Below are 24862 nucleotides of genomic sequence, written 5' to 3'. Positions count from 1 at the left end.
CTTAACTCGAGCTAGTTTGCTAAGTTTTGCTTTTTTACCGGCTGATTTTTTTTTTTGTTTTTTTTTTTTAGTTGTTTGCGGAAGATTTTAACAATTGTTTTACACTTTGTTGCATTAACGCGCCTGTTCAGCTTGCAGTCCCGTTAGCTGCTAAACAGCAACCCCCTCTCCCCCCACTCCCCACCCCCTCACGCCAACCACCATAGTCTGCTCTGCTGCTACCATCCAACTCGCCGCGGCCTTTTGCTCCTATGCTCTGTACTCGCCCTCTGTTACATCAACTACTTTCTACTTCTTCACTCTTTCTCTCTTTCACTTTTATCTGTTTCCTCTTCATCTTCTTCTTGCTTTCTTTTGTTTTTGTCAACTACATTATGTTCCACTAGATTAGGTTGCTATTTATATTTATCTTAGGTATGCCGTTATGTTTATGTAGTACTTTTTTTCGTTTGTTTTTTTTTTGTGTTTTTTGTTTCTTTTGTTTTTTGTGTGTATTTTAAGGTGCGCGCATCCGCCAGTTGTTCAATGGGCGGCAGATTTACCGCGGACGCGAACCTTTGTAGTTCGGATTCGGATGACGACTTGGATGACGTGGAGGTGCTGTAAAGGAGACGAGAAAATTGATTAGATAACTTCACTTGATTCTATAAAAGTACATATACTATTTCTAGTTGTTAGTTAGAATCAAAATTGGCATGTCCTTCTGACTATGCCCTGTTCTGTAAGCTTTAATTTAAGATGTAAGAGTGTGACCCTTTATTTGGTCAATTATTTCCATTTATTGAAAATCTGGCAACGCAAAAGATGGCAACATTCGTTTAGCCTTCGTTTATATGAATCGAGGCAGTCCTTTTGGTAAAAATGATTTGGTCTAAAGTTGCTTACAACAATTGTTCACATATACGAGATACACTAGTGTGTAAGATTTTCCTGATAATAGTTTGCTCGTCATGCCAATTTTAAATATATTTTTTTCCTTTCGGGTTTCTTCTCTCACCTTGTATCATCATTGTGGCGGGATACATGCCGGCAACCTGTGCCATCTGCGGTCGGATATCGCTCGAGGGCGAACGTCGACTGTTGGGCAAGGCCACCGAGGGCTGAATAAAAAGAAAGGAAAGTTAATTAGCACACCTTTTCCGTAGAATATCAAATAAAGCCTTGCATCGAGTCAACAAAAACATCATTCGTATACTCCATACTCTTTTGACTCGAGCTCGCTCGCAACTGGATTAATTCTTTTATGTTTGAGCTATTTTTGGTTTGATTGTACATGTTAGCTGGAACATGTTGCCGATCGATGTTCGATCTGCTTGAGATCGAACTTCGTTTGTATGAAGGGTCTTCGGTTTTGGCACTTAGCTCGACAGTCGAAAGTTTGAGTCTCTCTTAGTTTGATTGAGTATTCGAGTATGATGCAAATGAATCCAAAACGATGCAGGACTCTAGTTTCAGACTCTACTCACATGCGCAAAGTACGTCTGGCCGTACTTGATGTAGACACCGGACGCGCCATTGGGATTGTAGCCGCCGAGTGCAGCCGCTGCAACGCCAACGCCGCTGAGCACCGCTGTGGCCTGTTGGCCGGCTGCGGCTGCTGCCGCCGCCGCAGCTGCTGCTGCTCCGGCGCTGTGATGCAGCTGGGCTGGAATGTGCGATGTACGCGGTCCGGCACCGCTGCCGCCAGCATTGCCGCCGCCGCCTCCGCCGCCACCACTCAGGTAAATGGATGGCGGCGAGGCGTTCATAGCGGTACCCGTCGAATGATCCACCACAATGTACTGTGTGCCCAGGCTGCCGGCGGGCGGTGCATTGGGTGCATTGGGCGTGTTGGCGGCGCTGTTGTTGTTGCTTCCGGCACCGCCGCCGCCGCCCGCAATACTGTTGGGCGAGTTGTTGCTGCTCTCGTGGCTGCTGTTGCCGCCGTTGCCACCAGCTCCATTGGCGCTTGGCGAGTTGCGCTGCGAGACGCTGCGTCGAAAGTCCGCATTTATCGACTTCTGGCTGCGAAAACTGGCGGCGCCCGCATTCAGCCGCATCGGAGGCTTGGCCTCGTAGCCACCGCCACCGCCGCCACCAGCTGGACTGCTCGATGTGGCATAGCTGGGCGGTGGTCCGCTGATTAATGGCATCTGTGTGGGCTTATTGTCGCGCTTGCCCAGCGCATGCGGCGGTCCGCGGTGCGCGGCATGATGATAGCTCGACGAGGTCGACGGTCCGCCTCCCAGGCTGATGCTGCTGGGCGAGGCGCGCGGCGTCGGCTCGTTGTTGGAGTTGAGCAACGGCGTCTTGGCGCCCGACGGCATGCCGCCCAGCGGCACCGAGTGACGCGGATTGTAGCCACCCGGATGGTAGGGCTTGCGACCGGTGGGTGCACTCGAGCCCAGGTTGCTGGCATTGTTGCGCTTCTCGTAGGGTGTGCCATAGCCGCCCTCGTTGCTGCTCTGGCTGTGATAGTAGTGCGGCGTCGAGCTGTTGCTGTGATAGCCCGCACCGCCCGCTCCGCCAGAGATGCCGCCGGCGCTGCTGCTGTTGTTGGCGCTGCCGCCAACATTGGGCGCTGGCGGTGTGCTGAACAGCGGCGCCTGACGTCCGGGCGCTGCTGGCGTGCTGGGCGCTGACTGTGACGCAGCTACATCCATGGAACCGCTGGCTGCCGTATAGAAGGGTGCGGCTGTGATCAGAGCATGATGTGGTGCCGTGTGCTGCGACGGCGGCGGCTGCGGTGGCTGCTGCTGTTGCTGCTGCTGCTGCTGGAGCAACGCATTATGCGGTCCCGCCTGCTGTGCGCCCGGCTGGCCCGTTGCATACGGGAATATATTGGTTGGTATCAATGCCGTGGCATGCTGGGCGGGCACCGCATAAACGTGAGCACCGGCAGCGGCTGCAGCAGCAGCAGCGGCGGCCGCATTGAGATCGGAATTGGCCCCCGCGCCGCCATGCGCCAATGTCAGCGTAGGCAGCGCATGATATGTTGTCGTTGTGCTGGCGCCGGGCGTGCTGATGAGCTGATGATGGGCAGTACCGGCGCCCGGATGATGTGTGACCTGTGCATTGGCATGTCCAGCCGCAGTTGGCGGATAGCTGGCATTGTAATGTATGGAGCCGCCACCGGGCGTACGCTTGACCCGTGCACCGCCCATATAGCCGCCGCCGCCGCCGCCAGCAGCGCTGTTGCCGGAGCTGTGTCCATTGCCGGACTGCTGGCCGCCAGCTACCGTTGGCGGACCAGCCGCTGTGGCAGTTGCGAGATTCAGCTGGGCGGCAGCCTGTGCCTGTGCTTGCGCCTGGGCCTGGATCGACGTCTGCCCCGTGGGCGGCTGTCCAGCTGCTGCAGTGGCTACCATGGGCGCTGCTGCGACCGCCTGCTGCGACACATAGTAGGGTATGGGCTGATAGTAATGATACGGATAGCCAATCGGATAGGTGGCCATCGGCAGCTGTTGCAGCTGTTGTAGCTGAGCGGCAGGCGGATCGCTGGAGTATATCAGCGGCGCCTGATAAATGGGCGCACCATTAGGAGCAGCGGCAGCGAATTGTGCTGTCGGATAGGTGGCGGTGGCCATCGGCATCACAGCCGTAGCTGGTCCAGCCGGCGTCTGGTATATGGCCTGGGCGGGTATCAAGCCATCGCGCTGCTGCTGGGCCGGTTCGTAGACAGGTATCATGTAGGTGCCGGGCAGCTCACCGGCTGCCTCCTGTGAGGCAAATAGCGCCTGTGCTGGCTGGCTGTTGCTCGCCAGCTGGAAGAGCGGCTGGGAGGCGGCGCCGCTGACAGTGGGCTGTGGATACGCTGTGTAGACCATGCCCTGGGGCACAGCATAGATGCTGCCATCGGGCTGTAAACGAAAAGAATTAGTTTTTTCATCAAGTTCATACTAGGATCTTCCCTACTCACCCCCTGCTGATATGTGTAGGGCGCCGCGCCATTGGGCGTGGTTGTGGTATGAAAAACGGTGGAACCATCCGGTGCCTGGTAGCTTTGCGTATATGCCCAGGTGGTGGTCTTCGGCTCCTCGGCAACTAACTGAGCTTGGCTCTGGCTGGCCGGCTTCACCACCTCGCACTGGCTGTAGGGCGTGCTGCTGGGCGACACCGATTGCGCATCACAATTCAATGGAGCCGACGAGGACGCCGCTGGCAACGGCGTTTGGCTGGCGGGCAGCTCCGTTGGCGCTGACACAACACTGGCTGTGGCCACCAATGTTTCCGTTTCCGGCTCCAGCAACTGTTGTTGCTGCTGCTGCTGTTGTTGCTGTTGCTGCTGTTGCAGCTGTGCCGCTGCCTCCAGCTCCTTGTCGCAGCTGCCGGGTATGTTGGGACTTGTTGCCTGATTCTTGTACTTTTGCACCTCGATGCGATCATAGTTCTTGGTGGAGGTCGAGGTCGTAATGCTCAGACAGGCCGTGGCACTGGACAGACTATCACATTCGTCGCCCTTGCCGCTGTTCGAATCGCACAGCTGCTGCTGCTGCTGCTGCTGCTGCTGCTGATGCTGCTGCTGCTGCTGCGGCTGTTGCTCGTTCTGGTAGCTCTCGTAGCTGTCGGAGCAGTCCATGCCCGGCGACTGCGCCTCCTCGGCATAGCTCTCCGTGGAGCTGCAGGACAGCTCATTGTTGTAGATCTGCTGCTGTTGCTGCTGCTGCTGCTGCATTGGCGACGGCGGCAGCGGTTGATGTGGCGAGGACTTGCGATAGTTGGGCGCATAGTTGCCGCTCGTCTGATAGTTGCCGCCATTGTTGCCACCGTGCTGCAGCGCCTGATTCGGCGGCAAATTGGACGGGTCGTAGTGGTAAATGGAGCTGCAAGCAGGCAAAATATAAAAATGTAGTTAAATACATTTTGGGCAACTCTTGGGTTTGGATGTGGTTTTGGATACTCGCTCGTGGCATGCAAAATTGTGGCGCGGTATTCGAATGTGAGTGTGAGGTTAAGTAAATAAAGGAAAGTACAGTTGTTGTCAGGATTGCTAGAAAGTTTTGCGAAAGAGCGCGCAGTGAAGGCGACGGCAGCGACAGACTTCTTTTTTATATATATATATATATTTTTTTTTGGTTACTTAAAGTTATGTAAAAACAACAACAACAAATGCGTTTTTGATGCAAGAGAGAAAGAGAGAGAGAGAGAAAGATGCAAATGCAATTAGAACGAACAACAATTAGACGACAACACTGACAGTCGACACATTTAACTGGCAGTTAACAGTTAACTGGTAGTTTGACAAGAGACAACGGCAGCGCAGGCGATCTGAACAAAGCTGGTGAACAGAGTATGAGAGCTGAGAGCTGAGAGCGAGAGCGAGAGAGCAACAGAGCTGCATGTGTGTGCGCGCATGTGAGAGTGTGTGGACGATGTACGGGTGAGAACGTGAGTACGTGAGCACGTGAGAGCGAAAGAGCGTAAGTGGCGGCTGAAGAGCTGAGAGAGTTGTTTGCGTGGACTCAGCACTCATACACATACTCATAATCATAAACATTTGAGAGAGCGAGCGAGCGATGTTTGATTTGATTTGATTTGGTTTGATTTAATTTTAAGGCAGATAATTTACAAAAACAACATCAACAAGTCGAAAGTAGCACATCGAAATGCCATTCATAATGTATGTATATAAATATATATAATAAATATTTATGCGAAAATAAATTAAATAATTTGCACGCGTTTGTTTGGATCAAATTCGATATTATGAAAAGGCATATCAATTGAAAACAATAAAGAAAAGCTAACATCGGCATGCCGAAGTGCGAATACCCTCACCGCGTAAGCGTATGTATATATATTAAATGCAATATTCGAAATCAATTGTGTTCTATGGCTTAAAACAAAACAAACAATATATATATATATACATATATAATCCCTGTAAAAATTGAACTTGAATAGTCAAAAGTTAATCGATTTCGAAATCCTGTTTTTCTAGCAAATCATGGTATGTCTGTAAGGTGTGGGGCGATGGTGGTTGCGAGTTCGACACCGGCAATGGGAGCTATAATTCAAAATCTATAATACATAAATTACAAGATTAAATCGCTTTGCATTTGTTGTTGGCAGAAGTGGGTTCAGGGTATCCCCTAGTCGGGCTCTCCCGAATATAACAAAATAATCCAATAATTCTTGAGAAAACAAACAGACTGACCGACAAAAAGCATAAATTAGTTCTATATAATCCGTATACAAACATCTTCGAATATAGATTTCTTTAATGTTTTTAAATGATTTAAAAAATTCGAATAATTTGCAAATTGCGAATGAAAAAAAATCGATTAGACACTTTATATAATACATTTTTAGTAAGAACTATAAGAAAATTGGCGGAACCAAAGTAAAGCATTGCGTTTATAATAAAAAATAAAATAGAATTTTTTTTGAGTACAAAATAATTAAAGTTCTCGTAAATTTGGTGGCGATTGAATTTTTGTTGTTGCTGGATTTTTGGTGTGTTTTTGTTTTTTGTAAATTACCCGTCTGCATTGAGAATTGGTTGGAGGGTTTGCGGATCAATGAGGACGCTGCCAATTGGCACACTCGAAATGTCTGTGACGGCCCAGACGAGTCCCGATGCTGTTGCCGCCGATTCTGGTGTGCTGGACGTTGTTGTTGCAATTGGTGTTGTTGTCGCTGCGGCTGCGGCTGCCTGCTGCTGCAGGTACGAGGCCATGCCCCGATTGGAGGATGTGCCCTGCGCCGGCGGCTGGCTGAACTCCGGCGTCTGCCTATCGCTGCCATAGCCCGTGGGCGAGGGCGTTACGGAATCGGAGCGCACGGATTGGGTGCGTGTCTTGTAGCTGGTTTTTTTTTGGTAAATGTTGTTGTTGTTGTCGGTTTGTTGTTTTGGGGTGGCATACAAAAATGTTTTTCGCAATTTTAACAACAGTTTCAAAATTTCGTATTTGGTTAGGTTAGAGAGAAAGAGAGAGCGAGCGAATTGGGTATGGCATGTTGGGTCCAAGCACCAAAATAGTCTAAAATCTACTCACCCGCTGCTCGAGGGCGACAGGCGCCAGGGCGTGCTGGTGCTGCCGGTCGAGTCCTGCTTGGCAAAGCCGCCGCGTCCGCTCTTATTCGAATTGGTTGAGTCGCCGCGCGGCAGCGAACCGCCGCCGCCGCCACCGGGTCCCCCAGCACTGGGCGGTCCACCATAATTGCCAAAGTTATGAGACTTGGGCACAGCACCGCCAGATCTCATGCCGCCGCCATCGCGCGATTCCGTCGACTGTCGAGGAGCAAACAATTAGCAAAGGCAGCTCGGCTGTACGAGGACAAGGGCAACTTACATTCTGCATCTGCAGCATTTTGCCATTGGGGCGCTTGGGCCTGGGCGGCTGTTGTTGCTGTTGCTGCTGCTGCTGCTGCTCGACTGCATTGTGCCAGCCACCACCATAAGCGTCATCGTCGCCTGGGTAGCCGTCCTGCTGTGCGGTACGATTGAAGATGCGACTGCGCGCACGATCGTAATCCTCCTCGCGCTCCTCAAAGCTCTTGGCCTTGCGGTCGAGCATGAGACGCTCCGGGCAGAGATACGGCGACTGACGCACCTCATCGAAGCTGTGCGTATCCCGTTTCAGAATTGACTTGCGCGCATCTTCGCGATGATCAGCACGCACCAGCGACTTGAAGCGAATCTGTGAGCAGATCAGACAGTTATTACATAGATGATATAGTTAATATATGTGATCAAGAGCTCACCTCTGGTATGCGTGTGCCCTTGGTGACGGCCACAATGACGCACTGCTGCGTCTCCGAGTCCACGTTGTGATCCATGCCAAAGAAAGCAGCCGTGCGATGTATCAGCATGCGATTGTACGACGAGGTCGACGGAAAGCGAAACTCACAGCCACGACTAAGGAAGAGGTGAGAAAAACAGGTGTTAGATTCATGTGCTGGGTACATCAACTCAGTTCCCACCCATTTTTCGCTCTTTTCGATGGAATACTCCGAATACTTGCTAAAATTAATAAGCACTCACCCCTTTTCCTGTACGAAGTCCATTAAATCCTTTTCGATTTTCAACAGAATATTTCTATCCTTGGGATTCTTATTGAGCGTATCGCGAAAGAATGTCAACAGATCTGTGCCGCCGAAGTCCGTGTACTGTTCACTCGAGTTTTCTGATTGATGAAAGACTAGAATCAATGAATTGAGCTATGAGCAAATATTAGAGAGCATCCTTGCATCCTGGCAGGAGTCAAGGATGCTAGTATTTACCGCGCGATATAAAGCCCGAGGTGTTGTTGCTCGAATTGTTGGAATTATTGTTGCCGCCCAATGTTTGACCATTGCCCCCGCCGCCGCCGCCACAATTCATGCTGTTGCCGCCATCGATGCTGCCGGACGAGCTAAGGTTCTTCAAGCGCGGCTTGGAGCCCTTCGAGTTGGTATTGGCGCGATGCTTTTTGCCACCGCCGCCGCCGCCCGAGCCGCGCTCATAGTGATACAGCTCCTCCTCGTGATTGCTATTGCTGAGATTGCTATTCTGGCTGGACATCTCGTGACGCTCATGGCGCTCATGACGCTCGGCGGCCTTATAATTCATGCCCGAATTGTAGAGCAGCGCGGATGACGAGTTGTTGTTTGAGTTGTTGTTGTTGTTGGTGTTGCTGTTGTGGCTGTTGTTGCTGTTGCTGCTGTTGTTGTTGTGATGCTTGTCCAGTCCGTTGGCCTTCATGTCTACCACATACTTTTTGTTGTTATTGTTGTTGTATTCAATGCCAGAGCTGCCATTGCTATTGGTGCGATTATGATGTCCAGCTCCAGATTTCTTGGGCGGCGACAACTTGGGAAACTCAGCCTCGTCGCGCAGCGGCACATTCAACGGCTGCTGCTGCTGCTGTTGCTGTTGCTGTTGCTGCTGACTAGTAACAATCACAGCGGGCGTTTCCATCAACGGCGAGTTGCCGCGTCCACTTGATTGTGCTTTGCTATTGGTATTTGTATTGCTATTATTGTTGTTGTTAAGTATGGCATTGTTGTTGTTGTGCTCGTGGGCATCGCTGGGGTGTTGCTGATGTTGCTCGGCAACGCCTCGCGGCGTTGGCGTGCGTGGCGGCGATGTGGACTCGCGCATGGCATGACTGCGTGTAAGATGTTTGCCCTTCATGTTGCCCTATTCCAAGTAAGTAAAGTAAGCAGAGTGAAAGCAATTAGTTTCGAATTAGCTGCCACTAATTTAATGCCAAAGTTGACAGACCGAAAGGCAGCCAGCAGGGCAACCAATAGCCATAGCCATAGCCATAGTCGTAGCCGTTGCCATAGCCCTTGCTTGCGATGACGTTGACCGTGATGCAATTGTTGGCTCATTAAAATGTTAAACAAATGCCCGCCCAGGCGACGTTAACGATCCGCACACACACAGGAGATCAAAGGTAGCAGGTTGGTGGAAAAACCAATGTCTGCATTGGAATATTCCGGCTATACCCTGTACCTTTTATATAAATGGGTCCAAAAGTAAAAAGCCCTTTCAAATAGTAGCTGGTATTCATTTGCTTTGCCTTGGCCAAGTAATTTTGGTTAAAAATCGAAATTAGAGTTTCTCACCCTTATTTCGTACGCGTAGGTGGATTTGGCAAAAGCAGTGAATGTAGTCTTTAATAAGTTATTATTTAAATAACTTTCCAAATGAACTTGAAACCAATCGATTGCATAAAAGGGTTGCATGAAACAGATTTTCACACATTTTCCACCCTTGAGCGTGGAATCATGCAAAATTCCTTTGCCTCAGCAGTGAAACAAGTGCCTTTGAGCTACAAATTAGCTCATAATATGTACATAAATACTGAAAAACATGTGTTACAGGGCATCTATATGTCGCGCACGCTCTTGCAATCACACCCTCACCTGAACCTGAACTTGTGCCTGTGAATGTTGCCTTGCCAGCCACATAAATCGCTTCATAGCCTGGCTGCCTTTTGACATTTCAACTCACGACGAAGGACAACGCCACGATATCAGTTAGTCAGTCAGTCAGTCGGCTTTAATGTCGGTCAATCGGCCAATCAGTTAGTCAGCCAGTTAGTTCATCAGTTAGTCTGGCGTGTTTTGGTTGGGTTTTCCATAGCTATTCATTGATTTTTATATGCACACGCGTCGCCTGAAAGTCGAACTTATTGAACATCATTAATCAGTCGATTTTGGTGCGCTTATGAGACAGCTGCTGCTTGAGAAGTGGCCCTCGTGTGACGTGGCAGAAAAATAAAAGCAATAAAGCCAACCGCAAATGTCAAAGTCAAAGCCAAACCTTGAGCACACAACACTTTGGGCCAGCTCGTGCAAATGTTCTGCTCAGTGAGCTGTCTACACCAAATTAACACTGACTAAATCAAAATAAATATACACTAAACATATTTTCGAACTAAATATTGAATAGGTTTTCCTATATAGCTTTGAATGTTTATAGCATGTGCACATTTTCTCTTGTTTACAACTAGCACTCATAATAAGTAAGAAAATTTAATTATAAATCTATATACTATACTAAGTAGTACAAGTTTTTAATTTCTAAATATATGTTCTATTGTTGCTACATTTGCTTTCGGTCGTATGTCATCAATCTAGCAGTAAGTACAATGAGCACTCGAATATTGTGAAGACTTGGCGCTTAGTTAAGACAATTTGATCGAACTTTATTTTCTTCTATAAGTTCTTATTTACGACCGACCACAGTTTGTTTTAGTATTCAATTGTTTTATAGACAGAGAACATATATCTGGTATATGGTTTATCTGTTTATCTTGACCAAGAACCTTCCGGTTCTATCATCAGCAGACTTTGCTATCGTATCTATGCTTGCAAACGCCTTGTGCCCTTTTCAAGGCTTAAACTAGTTGAGAATTGCAAGCGTCAAGCAACGAACAAGAAGCAAAACGAGCAAATCAGAGTCCACATTCTCTGCGTATCAGGGACATCAACTGTGATATTTGTCGTTTTGCCTTGTTTCTATATTTTATATATTCTATAAAATATATTTTATATTGTATTCTATATAATTTATTTTATATTATATTCTATATAAGATATTCTCTATGATATTCTTCTCCTACTCCCGCATCGCGCGCTCAGTGCAATTTTTATAGCCCATTTGATTCTCTCTCTCAAACATTTGAATACATATTTAACTTACAGTTAAAACACCTGACACTAGCTGTCAAAAAGTTTAGCCGCAAGTTCACAAATTTGTTTTGGCAGTTTGTTTGTTTTGATTTCTGTTTTTTTTTTTTTTAACTGCCAAAAAGTGCAGGCAACAGCCTCGTGTTGGCCAACTTCCGCGAACGTCATCAGTTCGCGGGAAAAATCAATAAATCGACCTTGGGGCAGAGTCGCAGAGTCGCAGCTGCCTCTGCTGCTGTTTTACAAATTCTTGGGCATGGCATTTGTTTGTGGTTAAATTGGGAAGCACTTGTTAGAAACAATTAAAATTGAACTATGCCACGTGCCACATACCATTTGCCACATGCCACACAAAATAACAAACACTTGCCACCCACACAAAAACCTTGAACTCCGCTGATGAAAAACGCTGAGTCCGTCGTCTGGGCAACAATCAAAATAGTACATTTTCAATTGAAATTCTATGAAATTCTATATACGTCGCGTTTGGGAATTTCCAGCAATTGCATTTCCAATATACCTAGAAACCAGCCAGACCCAAACAACCTGACCTGACCCAGTTTATGCAGTTTTTTGGGCGTGTATCTTTTTGTCGCACGGGCCAGTGCCAGGCCAGTTCCAGTTCATGGCTGCATGTGCAGAGTCGCGAGCGAAAGAGAGCGAGAGAATCTCGCAGAGAATGAGCACACGCTCAGCTCAAACTGACCTATATATATATATATCTAGATATATGCTAGATGCATATAATGCAACTAGATTCTTGATTTTTTTGAGTAGTTAAACTTACGCGTTTATTGCCAAAACTGTTTTGACGCCCCAAATTGGAGGCGTTCGATTGCTCCTCGTTGTTGTTGCTGTTGCAGTTGTTGTTGTTGTTGTTGTTGTTGCTGGCTGCTGTTGTTATTGTTGTTGCTGTTGTTGTCGCTGCACTTGCGGCTGCTGTCGATGACGTCACAGCTGCTGTTGCAGTTGTAGTCGCTGCTGCTGCTGCTCCCGCTGCTGCTGCAGTTGCTGCAGTTGCTGGTGACGTCGTTGAATTGTTGCTGGCAACGGCGGCGACAACAACAACGGCGGTGGCCGCAGTGGAGGTGGCTGAGGCGGAGGCTAAGTTGGTTGGAATATTTGTAGCAAGGGCTACTTGAGATTTTGTGGAACTCATAATCACAGTTTATGTAAAATGTACTGCAAAGAAAAGACACGAAACGGAAATGCATTATATCAATTATATATGTTATATCTCAAAATTGGAAATATCTGACAATTCAGAATCTGAGAATAAGTTGGCAAATATTTCATTAACATGTCATAAAGATTTCCCCAAACAAATAGACAACATTTCTTCAAATGATTTTTCTATAGATCTCTAACTTGAATATTGTTAAAACTTATTATTAAATATCTGAACATTATCTTTCTAACAACTATGTCAATAAGAATATATATCGCATATTCGAAAGGCTTGCAAGCATGTATTTATATTTATTTTAATTTATGTAAATATTATTCTTTTGTTTTTGTTGCAAAAAGGTTTCTAATTTGTCCTCTCCGAAAATCAAGACTTCTTCAGAGACAGATAAACGGAGATACCTTTACGGCTGATAAAGATTTTATATACTTTACGTGTTGCTTGACTAGGATTATGTTAAAGTATGTACTTTGTGGAGCTTTACGACTCGGCTGATCAAGAATTTATATACTTTATGGGGTCGAGGCCGTCTTAATTATATGGGAGGACAAAATTAGAAAACTTTCCAAATGGGATTAGGAAAAGAATATAATAAAAATTAATAAAAATCAATATATATTTACATGCTAGCAAGCCTTTCGAATGTCTGATATATTTCAATATTAACATAGTTTTGAAAGAAAGTTATAAACGAACCAACAAGTTGTTTATAAAAGGAACTCAATTTTAGCACGATATTTCGATCAATATGATATAAAGAGACAATCAAAGGAATGAATCCTTGCAAGAAAAAATGCCAAACAGATCCACAGATAGACTATATCCAGATCGAAAATATAAGGGATATGAAGATTTAATACTTCAATTGGAGACATGATTGGTTTTGTAGTATAAGTATTACGACTAGAGCTAACTGAAATATTATATATGTATTATCTTAAGAAGAATAATCTTAAGATTTTGTCAAGGTTTATCCTAGCTTTACCTTTGCGTGTGAGAAAAACTATTGCATTTTGTTGAACGCTCCAACTTCTTTTTATTGGCTGCAGTTTTGATGTCTTTTTGTTTGGTTTCATAAGAATCTTTGCGTACGATTAGAGTTTGTTTTTGTTTTTTATGTTTTTGTACGTATTTATTCTGGATTTGGGTTTTTTTTTAATTTTTAGTTTTTTTTTTTTAGAGTAAAATCATATTTTGTCAAAAATATGCCGGCAGTGCAGTTGATAGAATATTTAAAAAAATCTCGACGCCTTTTTGAGCCACAGTTTTTTAGGTTTAGTTTTTTTTTGTTTTTGTGCGACTTAAAGTTAGTTTTTAATTTATATTTTAAACTCGCTTATAGAGACAAGGCTTAGTTTAGTTTAGATATATATATGTGTGTGTGTGTATATATAGTATAAGTATAGTTATTATTCTTGTTGATTATTTAGTTTGTTTTTAAATTTTTTTGGTTTTTGGTTTGTTTTTCAAAAATGTTGCAAAACGAAAAGACGTAGAATCGAAAAACACAATTTACTGAGAGTTTGTTGTTGTAGTTATTGTTGTTTTGCTTTTAATTAACATTAAAACGTTTTATAACATTGTTTATCACATTTACACCATATCACCGAGAATCACAAACTGCCTTTAGGTTTTTTTTTGTTTTTTTTTTTTAATATTTTGGTCTCTGCACTTGCGAAGTTTCTCACTTATGATTATTATTAATATATGTCCTTACAGCTTACAGCTAAGTATTTGTTTGTTTTTGTTTTTGTTTTTAATAACTATTACTTAGTATATGTATAGTTGTATAGTTTAAAAATATTATTTAGTTAAAGCTTTTCTTTTAGTTTGGATTCTTATGTTCTTTATTTTGTTTAACTCGTTATTTGTTCACTTTCTGTTGTCTATGGAGTTCAGGTTAACTGAGAATTTCTTTGATTTGTTGTTTGTGGCACACATTTTGCTGCAAGTTGAAAGAAGCGCGTTTCAATAAGTTGAACGATTCAAGACTATCCACAAAACTTGTCTCTGTCTCTCTGTCTGTGTCTGTGTGTGTGTGTGTATCTGTGTGGCATTAATATACACACGCACACACGCACACGGAATGTGACCTTGTTTACGATTTATTTTGATATTCAAAACGTGGAGAGCTGTGTAATTGAAATGCGTGTGCCTCAGCCTGCCCCAGGATACGAACTAAAAGCGCCGCATAGTTCGGCGAAGGGATGCTTTTTGCACACAACCGACTCTCTCTCCCCCTCTCTCTCGCTCTCTCTCTCTTTTTCGCTCTCTCTGTGGAGTCTTTGACCAGTTGTTTTTGTTATTGTTATTGTTGTTTGCGGGTTCGTTGTTCACTTTTCAACATAATTATGCTAATTTTTTGATTGCTACAAGTTTTCTTATTTTTCTTTAGGTAACAATTCATTTTTGAGGGTCTGCGCAGGGGTTGTTGAACGATAAATGGAAGCTTAAATAGACAAAGATGTCCAAGATATTTTTTTTTTTTTTTCGCAAGGGAATAGATTACTTTGAGAGAAAAGTTTTTGCAAAAAGCCCAAAAATTGAGCTCGAAATTACTAGAACATCTAAAAAACGCAGTTCAATTGGAATTAATATTGGCAATAAATGCTAAAATATATATTATTTCAAGTCTTAGAACTTGTGATTCATTCAATTTATGCATATGTGTATGTATATGAATATGTGTATGTGCATATACACTCATCTATACACATCTTAAGGTATTACACCGTAATGCAATGCCCTTTTATAATCATATAAAGAAATAATTAGCGAAAGCCCACAAAAATAAATCGAATTGTTTACTCGGGCCGCCTTTAGAGGAAAATCCAATTTTGAGACGATAAGCAAACAAACAAGCGAATTGCATTGGCACTTAAAAGCGACAAAATGAACGCAAAAGCGAAATATGAACAAGTTAAAGGCACAAAATGGATACCCATTCAGTATTCGTAAGCCCAACCCTGGCTGCCTGCCCGCCCATCCGCCCAAGTACAAGTCATGCCATTTTATATTTTCGCAATTGTGTGCTTGGGAAATACCCGCGAAATGCCAGCATGATTTGGAGAAACAGAGGCGCAAAAGGAGAGGGCAAGAATAAGACGCGAATACAGGTGATAGATGGATGACGTAGTCGCCCGTAATAAGAAACACGCATACGACCTGTGCCACACGACCAAGAAATATGTAAAGAAACAAAACGAAAGAATAAAACAACAACAACAATTTGGAGCATTGCATTGACGCCAAGAAGAAGAAATAATACCTTGCCCGGAATGCGAATGCATGTGCTCAATGTTACCCTGTTCACAGTTATTCCCATACCCTGGTGCCTGTGTGTCGCCCCGCAACTGTTTACAGCAGCTGTCGCCGTCTCAAAAGCTTTGGCACAGCACAGGCCACGCTGTACTCAAAATTGTGTTGCGGCTGTCGGAGATTTAGTGTTGTAAAGAGCGCAACGAGCTTTAAAACGCCTGCGCTTGCGTGGGAGAGCAATCAAATGGGGGGAGACAAGAGAGAAAGAGAGAGTGGGAGTTGTCAGTGCGTGCACATTAATATAAATGGAAGTTTGCCGCGTTGCATTGTTTGAACGAGATGCTGGCAGCATTTTATAGCTACTGTTTATTTATGCTACACATATTTCGATGCGAAACTAAATAAATAAAATGAAACTGCGCCATTTGCCAGGGCTGTGTGTGTGTGCCCAAAACTTTTACAGGGCTTCCTATGTTAACAGATTACAAGAACAACAAACAAACAACTGCACACGGGCTGAAGAAGAGCGCCAAGCGCTCTGCTCGCTCGGCTGTGGGGCGAGCACACGAACACGTACCGGAACGACACGAACGCGACGCGAAACCAATAAACGAAAAACGAAATGAGAGACGAAACGAAACGAACGCGTGTGTGTGCGCGCGTATGTGTGTGTTTGTTGTGTGAAAAACGTGTGTCGCTGTGTATGTATAATACACCAAAAAGGCAATGCGAAAAAAAAGGCAACGAAAAAAAACCTTAAAACTCAAATGAAAATTCCGCTGGCATTTTTCACGCGACAAAAATCACAAGAGTAGAAAAGGCAGCGCAGAAAACAAAATGTATATTTTTTTTTGCTGTTGCTCATGCTTTTCAATTCGATTTTTTTTTTTTGGCCTTTATATTTATACGCTGCGCCGGGCTGCCTTTGGGCTTCCTGTTCCTGCATACATATATATTACATACATACATAGATGAGTGTATATGTATGTGTGTATACGATATACGCTGCGTTCTTATTACACACACACACACACACGTTTTTTTTTTTGTGTCTCCTCCGATCGTTTTGTTGCTGTTTTATTTATTTCTACGCGCGTGCCATTTTCACGATTGTGTGTGTCTCCACACGATTTTTCGAACTGTATTTATTGTATTATTTGTATGCTTGATATTTTCGTATTTGTTTTTAGCTTCAACAGCGCAAACTAATTCATTTTCTCTTGCCTTCGCCCGTTTGCTTCATTGTGAAAATGTATTTTTAAGCTGCTGCTGCTTCTGCTCCTCTGCTGCTGCTGCTGATTCTGCTACTGCTGCTGCTGCTGCGGCTGCTGATGACAATGACAACGTTGACGACGGCTGCGACGAATAGGACGACGGCGACGAGCACTGCGCTCCGCTGGCAGACATTATGGGAACACGACCGAATGGATACTGGGCCACCGCACGCTAAAAGGCCGTCAGAAAAGCATAGCATCGCTCAGGCTGGGGCACACACACACACGCACACACACGCACATGCTCTCACTCGCCTTCGTTCGCTCTCTTCTGCTCTATTTGTGCTTTGCAAAGCAAAAAGGGTGGCAAGGTAAGTGTAAGAACGTTCGCTCCCTCATTCTAGCTCTCTCTCTCTCTCTCCATTTAGCTAGCGACCGAGTCCGAGTGCGTAAAAGCTTTGCGGAAAACAGGTTAAAGCATGTGGCTCCCGCGACCCGCTTAGAGTCATTACCTTTACTCTCTCTATCTCTCTCTCTCTCTCTCCCTCTTTCGTTCTACCACTCCTTGTCTCTTTTGCGTCCTTTACTATATTATGCCCCAGAGCCAAAATGCGCACGATTTGCTTTTGGGGTGGCATTTCTCATCGCTGTGTTGTCCTTCCTGGTGCGTGTATTTCTGCAGTTGTTGTTGTTGTTGTTGTTGCTGGGCATCATCTTTGCCTATCTACACATCGTTTTGGCTTCGAAGCAGGCCATGACAAGACCTTGGAGTAGCCTCTATGTATGCACGCATATTGTATGTATTTATGCATGTGTGTGTGTGCCTGTGTGTGTGCGTGCCAAACAGGAATGTTTATCGCAAAAGTTTGTTGCCTGCAATCAAAAACTTTACGATTTCCTAACACAAAACTATTCAATGCTCAATACCAGCTCAGATTGAATGTCAATTATGCATCTAATTCCAAATCAAAAATGATAAAGCCAAACATTCATTTTAAAAGCCAATTAAGCTAGTTTGAGTTTATAGTTTAGTGTGCGCAGCATATTAGAAAGAGAAGGTTTTAGTATACACATATACATATGTGTGCATTTAGTTAGTATACTATATTTAGTATATATGGTACAGCATATATAAATATATGTGCAGATATATGTAATATCTGAGAGCATGAATATATCGGAACTATTAATTATTAACAAGAACAAATGCGAACATATAGCAGACCAGATCTAAAACCAATAGAAGACCTATGGAGCATACTTTCCAACAAAGTTTACAAAAGTGGTCGGCATTTTGATAATGAACTAAACGAAGCTTTAGTGAAGGAACGGGATCAAATAAACCTTTTTACTCTTAAGCAAGTTATCACATCTATGCCCGCAAGACTAAATAGGGTCATATAAGCAAAGGACAATCATATAAGCTATCCAAAAATATGAAAATCAAAAAGAATTAAGTTTACTTTACAACAAATTGAAAAACTGTACTATGCACATATTCTCATTTCCTAAGAAGTCATATTACTTCATTTATTTTTGTTTAAACATATAATTAGATCCTTTTACTAGTTTCCTTTTACTAGTTATAAGTAAAACCATCTAAAAATAAAGTTTGAAAAGTTTGTTTGGTTTTACATACGTTTTTTTTTAAATAAATTGTCTATGCACATAAACTTATTTCCCTGAGGTATATGCTGAAAACTTCCTGAGGCAAACTTTTGTTTCAGTTTATTTTCAGCTGTGGGTGATGTCCTCTTTAAAGATATGTGACAAAAAACAGAGAGATATGTACATATATTCCTATAAATGTGTATATATGTATCCCTTAATGATAGAAGGAAATATATGCCTAGCAGTAGAACAATTGCTGTTTTTCCATAAATCTGTCTCGGAAACCTTTTAAAACTGATATCAGGCCTTAAAGTTAGAGCTCAAAAAAAGGCATTGCATTCAAAATGCAATCAGGCGCATAAATTCAATTAAAAACTATCGCAATATATCAGAGAGAGAAGAAAAAATATAAAATCAAAAATTGTAGTTGCAAAAAATTCTAGTTGCAATTCAATTAAAAGCGGGAAAAATACACATTTCAACGAATCGCTGTCAATTATGAATCTCAAATTACATTTTCTGCCTAAAGGGAAATGTGCAAGTTTTTAGATAAATTGATGGAATTTCATCGGCTGTGCAAAGTCGCCAATAAAAAAGCTTTTACGAATATATAACTGTAAAACAGAACCGTTGGTTAATGGGCGGACTAAGAGAGGAAGTGAGTGGAGAGGAGCAGGAGGCGGAGAAGGGCTGTGACAGTGCATTACAAAATAGCAGTTAACTGTAATCGTGCGTGTGTGTGTGCATGTGTGTGAGAGGATTTCATTGTCAGTTGCCGTAACTATAGGCAAAACCTCAATATGTGCCACGATTGAGTAGTTAAAGGATTTGCACTGAGCACGCCGTGTCCTAGATTCAGAAACAGCAGAGAGTGAGAGAGAGAGCGTGCGACGGCCGCCTCAAAGTATGCAACAGAACGTGCTGCACAATAAGCCACGCTTGCAGCAAACAAATGCAAATTGAAAACCAATTCATGCGAATTCGCAGCGATTAGCTTTATGACATGCACACACACGCACACATCATTAAATATAAACAAGCACTACGCAGCATCAAATGGGTGCTGGCGGGGGGTAGGCTTATGCGTCGCAGTAAATAATATATGCACAGCCTGGCAGCGGAACAATGGCAATGAAACGACGAAACGCCGACGCTAAAAGTTTAAAGCCATCAGCTTTGATATGTCTGCTGCTATTGTTTACATGGAGCGCGCGCTCATTAGGAGAGCGAGAGTGTAATTGAGAGCGAGATGCAGAGAGAGAGCGCGTAAGTAAAGATGGCAACTTCTGACGATTGTTGCTCGGCTCTCGGTTCATGTAAACGTAACGTAAACGTAATTGCACGTCGTAGTGACTGTCTATGTATGTGTGTGTGTGTGTGTGTAGATGTCGTGAGTGTCGCGCCTTGCTGCAATTACGACATCTTATTTGGGTCAAAGTAGACACAGAGAGAGAGAGACAGAGAGCGAGCGAGAGAGCATGCGAGAGCTGCTGTCAGCGAGTTAGCGTGAGTGAGTGAGCTGACAAGTGCCCGCCGCACGTGTGAGCTTAAAAGCGCCAATGCGTTTCGAGGCCAAATGCCAGGCGTGTATAAAAGCAAGGATGCTGCGTTTAACACTTCCGACGCTGCGCTCCTGTGGGTGACACTGCCTCCAGAAGGCGTGGCAATTAAGAGTCTTGACTTCAATTAATGCTTGAATGGACGCACCTCCAGCCTGACCAAACTAATCTCATCTAATTAGGCGTCAAATGTCAAAGGGCACGAAATGCGCGCTATGCTTTTGCTGCCTTTATGACGCAATTAAAATGCTAAATGTTTTACGACAAACACCTCGGGGGCACTTTAATTAATTCGTCGGCCGTGAAAGGTGTCAACAAGGCGGCAGTGAAAACAAGGACAACAACCAAATAGCACTTGCTGCTGCTTCTTGTTGTTGTTGTTGTTTTTGTTGTTGTTGTTGTTGCTTTCACTTTACCGCTTGACCCAGACAAGAGACACAACAGACAAGCGACACGACATTCACTTTAAGCGTCGCGCGTGTTCAGCCTGAAAGGACAAGCCTCCACAGCAGCCTTTCCCCTCCCCCGTCCCCCTGAACCACCCCTTGCCATCCACTAAACCAGCTAGATTATGCAGCTTATATGTATGTGTGTGTTGCGAGCGCGTGGCTTTCTTCGTCCTGGCAAAGGCCAGGCTACAGCTGCAATCATGCTGCCTTGTTTTTTAGCTGACACAAGTTGAAATGTGCGGGTGGCTGCGCGTGCTGGTGTCCTGTCAGGCTCTCAAAGAGCATAAAACGCCAGCTAAGCACATCAGAGACAAGCATATGAATCGGGCCTGGCTGCTGAGATGACTCAGAAAGATGTCCTGTAAACGATTGCAAATGCCGAGCATATTATAAAGGCTTAAGGCGAGGTTAACTTAAAATGGATTAAGTTAGTTGTTTTTCATTAAGTGAATTAAGTCTGAAAAAGCAAAAGGTGTTGGAAAACCATTTAAGACATAAATAAAAACTTAGCTTTTTAAGTGTTGAGAAACGTCTAGTTAAAACAAATCAAACCTTTGATCATAATTTTACTTATTGTGAGGTAAATTTAAATTGATTATCAATTTACCCAAAAGTCTTAAGACTTACTTTCAACTTCCTGCTCTTAAACTCACTTTTCAACACACCAAACTCTACTCAGGCATTTTGCAACACTGGCAAACTAGCTTAGCCAGCCCAAGATGCCCCTCACGAGTATTTTGCATGCCTCTGGCATACAAAATGTTGTTGCATACACGAGGGGGCACACGAGGGCGCATTTGATTGCTGCTTTGTTGTGTGACCCACCTCCAGCTGACCTCCCCCTTTCATTCCCTTCGGCTACAGCTACTGGCAGCACCTGCGGGAGTTATGAATTATGCAAAGAGGCAGCTGCCTGCCCCGCCTGGGGGCCTGTTCAAATAGAATACGCAGACGTGTGTGTGTGTGTGTGTGTGTGTGTGTAAATTCTGCCTTGAGACTTGCGCCAAATCAAAGATCTTATCACAGATTCATTAAATTATACGCATAGATACAAGTATATAAATAAATATACAAATACAAAGTACATGCTGTAGAAAAGTGTAACAAATAAAATAAAGTGGCGTGAAAAAACTCATAAATTAATTTACACAAATTCTCAACATTTCTGGGCGCACAACAGAACAAGAAAGAAAAGAAAAAAAAACAATGTTGTGTTCAAGTAAAAATTGTGCATTTTGTAAACAGAAAAACGAACGAACGAAGCGAAACCGAGCGCAACAACAACAACTAGAGAATGAACCATAACAATTGGGATGACGACGACATTTCGTTTATAGCATCATCTGAACAACAGCATTTGCAACTGCAACAGACTGCGGCATGCAACGCGTGCTGTCTGTTTCAGTTATGTTCAGCGTAAATATCGGCTTTGTATATACCACAAGATATAGGTGCATATATATACACATATATACATGTGTATTTAGCATAGCCAGGCATTGGGCTAGCCAAAAGTAATGCCGTTGCTTTGCCCGGGTTATTTCAACAACAACAAAAAGCAACAAATACAAGGGAGAATGCTTAAGTAAAAGCACGACTAGCAGTTACCCTGTAGCACAATCTCTCTCTCTCTTTCTCTCTCTTCACTCTGTGTTGCACTACGAGAGTATTTCACTAAGAAAAACTTATTGTATTTATGGCTCATTGCTTTTACTAATTTGTCAGGCCTTAAAGAAAATATTCACATTCATGTTTATACCAAAAATAAAAGCTGTATCTTTCTTCATTTATGATTTAGGATGTATTTTTCATCCTTCCTAGGCGTCTACTGTAGGAACATAGGCTCAAAACGATTATTCGAACCGATAACTAGAGTTATCGATAAATTATAAGCAATGTTCCTGATATGATCTAGGAGAACCTATACACATATATGCATAACAAATTAAATTTAAAGTCTTAAGTTCTTTTTATTTCAGTAATATGCTCCAAAAGCCCAGGTTATAAAATCGATAATTATCGATTCGGAGAGATAAGCAATAAAAGAATTTAAAGAATTTTGTGCTCCAAATAATATACAAGAAACTGCAAATATGTATATCAAAAAAGAAAGAAGGAAATTACTCATTTGCATATAAAAATAAAAGTATTCAACTCTCAAAGTCTCAAAGATTGACTCAGCTCAAGCTCCAGATCAAGAGTACGCATACCTTGAACACCCGAAAATAAACTTCAAGAACGGATAATACCTCCCATTTTCACGTATTCCCAATGGGTACAGGGTATAAGAAGAAGAGGGCAAGAACAACACCAACGAAATGATCACGACGCAATGAATGCGAACTGACGGCCCTGCCGCCAGGCCTGGTGGCTCGGTTCGTTTTTATTTCACAAAATAGATTTTCAATAAAAACCCACTCGAAAAACGCCAACAATGGCGTACAAAAACGCACCGAGATCCATTCCGTATCTATTTTCAACCCAAACAAATATATTTCTAAAACTACAACAACTTTAGCGTTCGTCCAATAAAAGAATCAAGACAAAAACCTCAAGGAAGAGCCATATAATCAAAGGTCTGGAAATGGGCATGACAATATACCTTGCTGATGATTTGACAGATCTTGGCATACATATGATTACTATAATATAGTACAAGGGAGAAGCGCAGTCGTGAGTCACTAGAAATGGGTTTACCCCACTTCAGCATCAACTAAATAAAGCGTGGTCAAGGCGCAGCCAACTTAACTGCGTCGAAAACAAAACTCTGGCAACGCCACTGCGAAAAAGGAAGTAAACGACAAAAAAAACAATAATTAATATGTTTTGCAACACTTGGAGCATGTTTGTTCACAATAGAACCGTTCATTATGGCGTTGCCACCTTTTAAGCATTGCATATAAGGATCAAGTTAATAAATTTGCAAATATGCTCCATAAGATCCAAAATCTACGGAACTGCCTAACTAAAATACTTGTCATTTGAATATTTCTGTATAATTGTGATGTCATTTTAAAATTTAGTTGTTAGTCATGTGTTAAAAGTTCGAAATGTAATATTTACTACATTTTATAGTTTTTTTTATATATCTCTTTTTTTTTCTCTTAAATTTGCAAGTCCTAGTTATACGCGAATTAGGTTTCTTAACTGTTGTATCCACTGAAATTAGAAAATGTTTAGTTTGCTGCCGCGGGGCTCGTACATTGACGAGCGCATTAGCAAGAACTATGGCAAGGAGGTGCTGCTGGCCAATTGGCAGGAGCTGCGCCTGGGCAGCGCTGAGAAGAACGATTGCATATTGCCAGGACTGAAGCGTATAGATGCGTGCGAGAAGCACATAACCGAAATCAAGGATAACTATGTGCCGTCCGCTGTGCTGGAGGATGCGGACGATTCGACGCGAAACTTTCTGGGCGCACGCAACGAATCGTTGAACAATCACCAACGGAACAGGCAGTGCCAAGTGCGTTTCCCCCTGACCAAGGATATGAGCAGCAATTACACAACAACCTATACGATCCTGTACGAGATTGTGCCCAAGCAGCAGGCCCGTGCGACGGCAGCTGTGGAGCAGAGCGGCAGTGTGCCGACCAAGATGGAAGATCGAGATCTGATGCTCAGCTATGGCAATCGCAGCAAGACGGGCAAATTTTGCCGGCTCAGGGCCGAGCTGCAGTTGGAGAAATCGCAAAGATTGGAAACAAGCTATGCGGCCGACTACAACAAAAGGCAGCCGGCACTTAAAAACGCCGCAAATGAGCAGCAATAACAACGAAATGTAATAAATTGATAATTAAATATATATATGTATACATATGCGCAAAGAATGGCAAACAAAAGACAATTGCAATTGTACAGTTGCATCTGTGTTTGTATTTGTTTATGCACTAATACCGTTCGATACTCACCATTTTCAGTTCTGCTGCCCATTTGAGATGCTACAGCAGGCGATTTGCACACTGGCATTGTGTTGATTTATGGCTGGGTCTCTTTTTTGGCTGCTGCGATTGTGTTTATTGTTGTTTGTGTTTGATTGGCGTTTGATTGGTATATTGTTGCAGCCTGCTGCTGCTTTACACACACGGCTTTTAATTTGTTATAGTTTGTTACGCACGGTGCACACGAAATGTTTTGTAAATTGCACAAAGAAATTTTTTCTTTTACGCTTGCTGTGCAAGTGTTGCAAAATTCTGGTGGGTTATATGGAAACAGCTGGGGTAGAGCTGCACTGCCAACGATAGTATCGATAACAAGTGCACTAACGAAATCTACTCACTACTTAACAGTAATGCTCCTCAACTTAACAGCACGGACTCGCATAACATTTTCTGTTTAAGTGCACTCTGTTATTTGCAACTGTTATGTTATTATATTTTAAAACCAATTTTAAATGCAATTTTTATTTTGCATGTTTACAACATTTATTTCGAGCGTGAACGTTAGCTTTGTAAACAAATTCGTTTAAAGCATATTTCAAATAAG

The 24862-nt window shown here is 43.5% G+C and overlaps 2 protein-coding genes across 3 annotated transcripts; one reads left to right on the top strand and one right to left on the bottom strand.

Annotated features, from left to right (window-relative positions):
* Positions 1-202: 202 nt before the first annotated feature.
* LOC115767119 (protein encore) lies at positions 203-24491 on the bottom strand. Of its 2 annotated transcripts, XM_030711276.1 has the most exons (12): positions 13275-13399; positions 11891-12285; positions 8206-9103; positions 7967-8108; positions 7687-7840; positions 7275-7622; positions 6978-7213; positions 6462-6785; positions 3899-4802; positions 1467-3839; positions 998-1100; positions 203-600 (listed from the first exon to the last, which is right to left on the bottom strand). In XM_030711276.1, exons 2-12 carry the CDS (start codon positions 12260-12262, stop codon positions 539-541), a joined length of 5916 nt encoding a protein of 1971 aa, XP_030567136.1. In that variant the 5' UTR covers positions 12263-12285; positions 13275-13399; the 3' UTR covers positions 203-538. The 2 variants fall into 2 exon arrangements, with proteins under 2 accessions (XP_030567136.1, XP_030567134.1); XM_030711274.1 differs by lacking the exons at positions 6462-6785; positions 13275-13399 and adding an exon at positions 24289-24491.
* On the top strand, positions 23409-24205 carry LOC115767121. The gene has a single exon (XM_030711280.1). It carries the CDS (start codon positions 23553-23555, stop codon positions 24147-24149), a length of 597 nt encoding a protein of 198 aa, XP_030567140.1. The 5' UTR covers positions 23409-23552; the 3' UTR covers positions 24150-24205.
* Positions 24492-24862: the final 371 nt, after the last annotated feature.

The sequence above is a fragment of the Drosophila novamexicana genome, unplaced genomic scaffold, assembly GCF_003285875.2.
Source record: "Drosophila novamexicana strain 15010-1031.04,08,12 unplaced genomic scaffold, DnovRS2.1 tig00001340-arrow-arrow-pilon, whole genome shotgun sequence".
NCBI lineage: Eukaryota > Metazoa > Arthropoda > Insecta > Diptera > Drosophilidae > Drosophila > Drosophila novamexicana.
The sequence above is the reverse complement of the archived record's forward strand: the minus strand, read 5'-3'. Positions and strand labels throughout refer to the sequence as shown.

Excerpts from the sequence above, each read along its gene's own strand:
- LOC115767119 (XM_030711276.1), bottom strand. The coding sequence starts at position 12,262 with ATGAGTTCCACAAAATCTCAAGTAGCCCTTGCTACAAATATTCCAACC. Across the intron at positions 8,109-8,205 it reads CTCGGGCTTTATATCGCGCG|AAAACTCGAGTGAACAGTAC; the intron begins GTAAATACTAGC and ends TTCATCAATCAG. Across the intron at positions 7,214-7,274 it reads AAATGCTGCAGATGCAGAAT|TCGACGGAATCGCGCGATGG; the intron begins GTAAGTTGCCCT and ends GCTCCTCGACAG.
- LOC115767121 (XM_030711280.1), top strand. The coding sequence starts at position 23,553 with ATGTTTAGTTTGCTGCCGCGGGGCTCGTACATTGACGAGCGCATTAGC.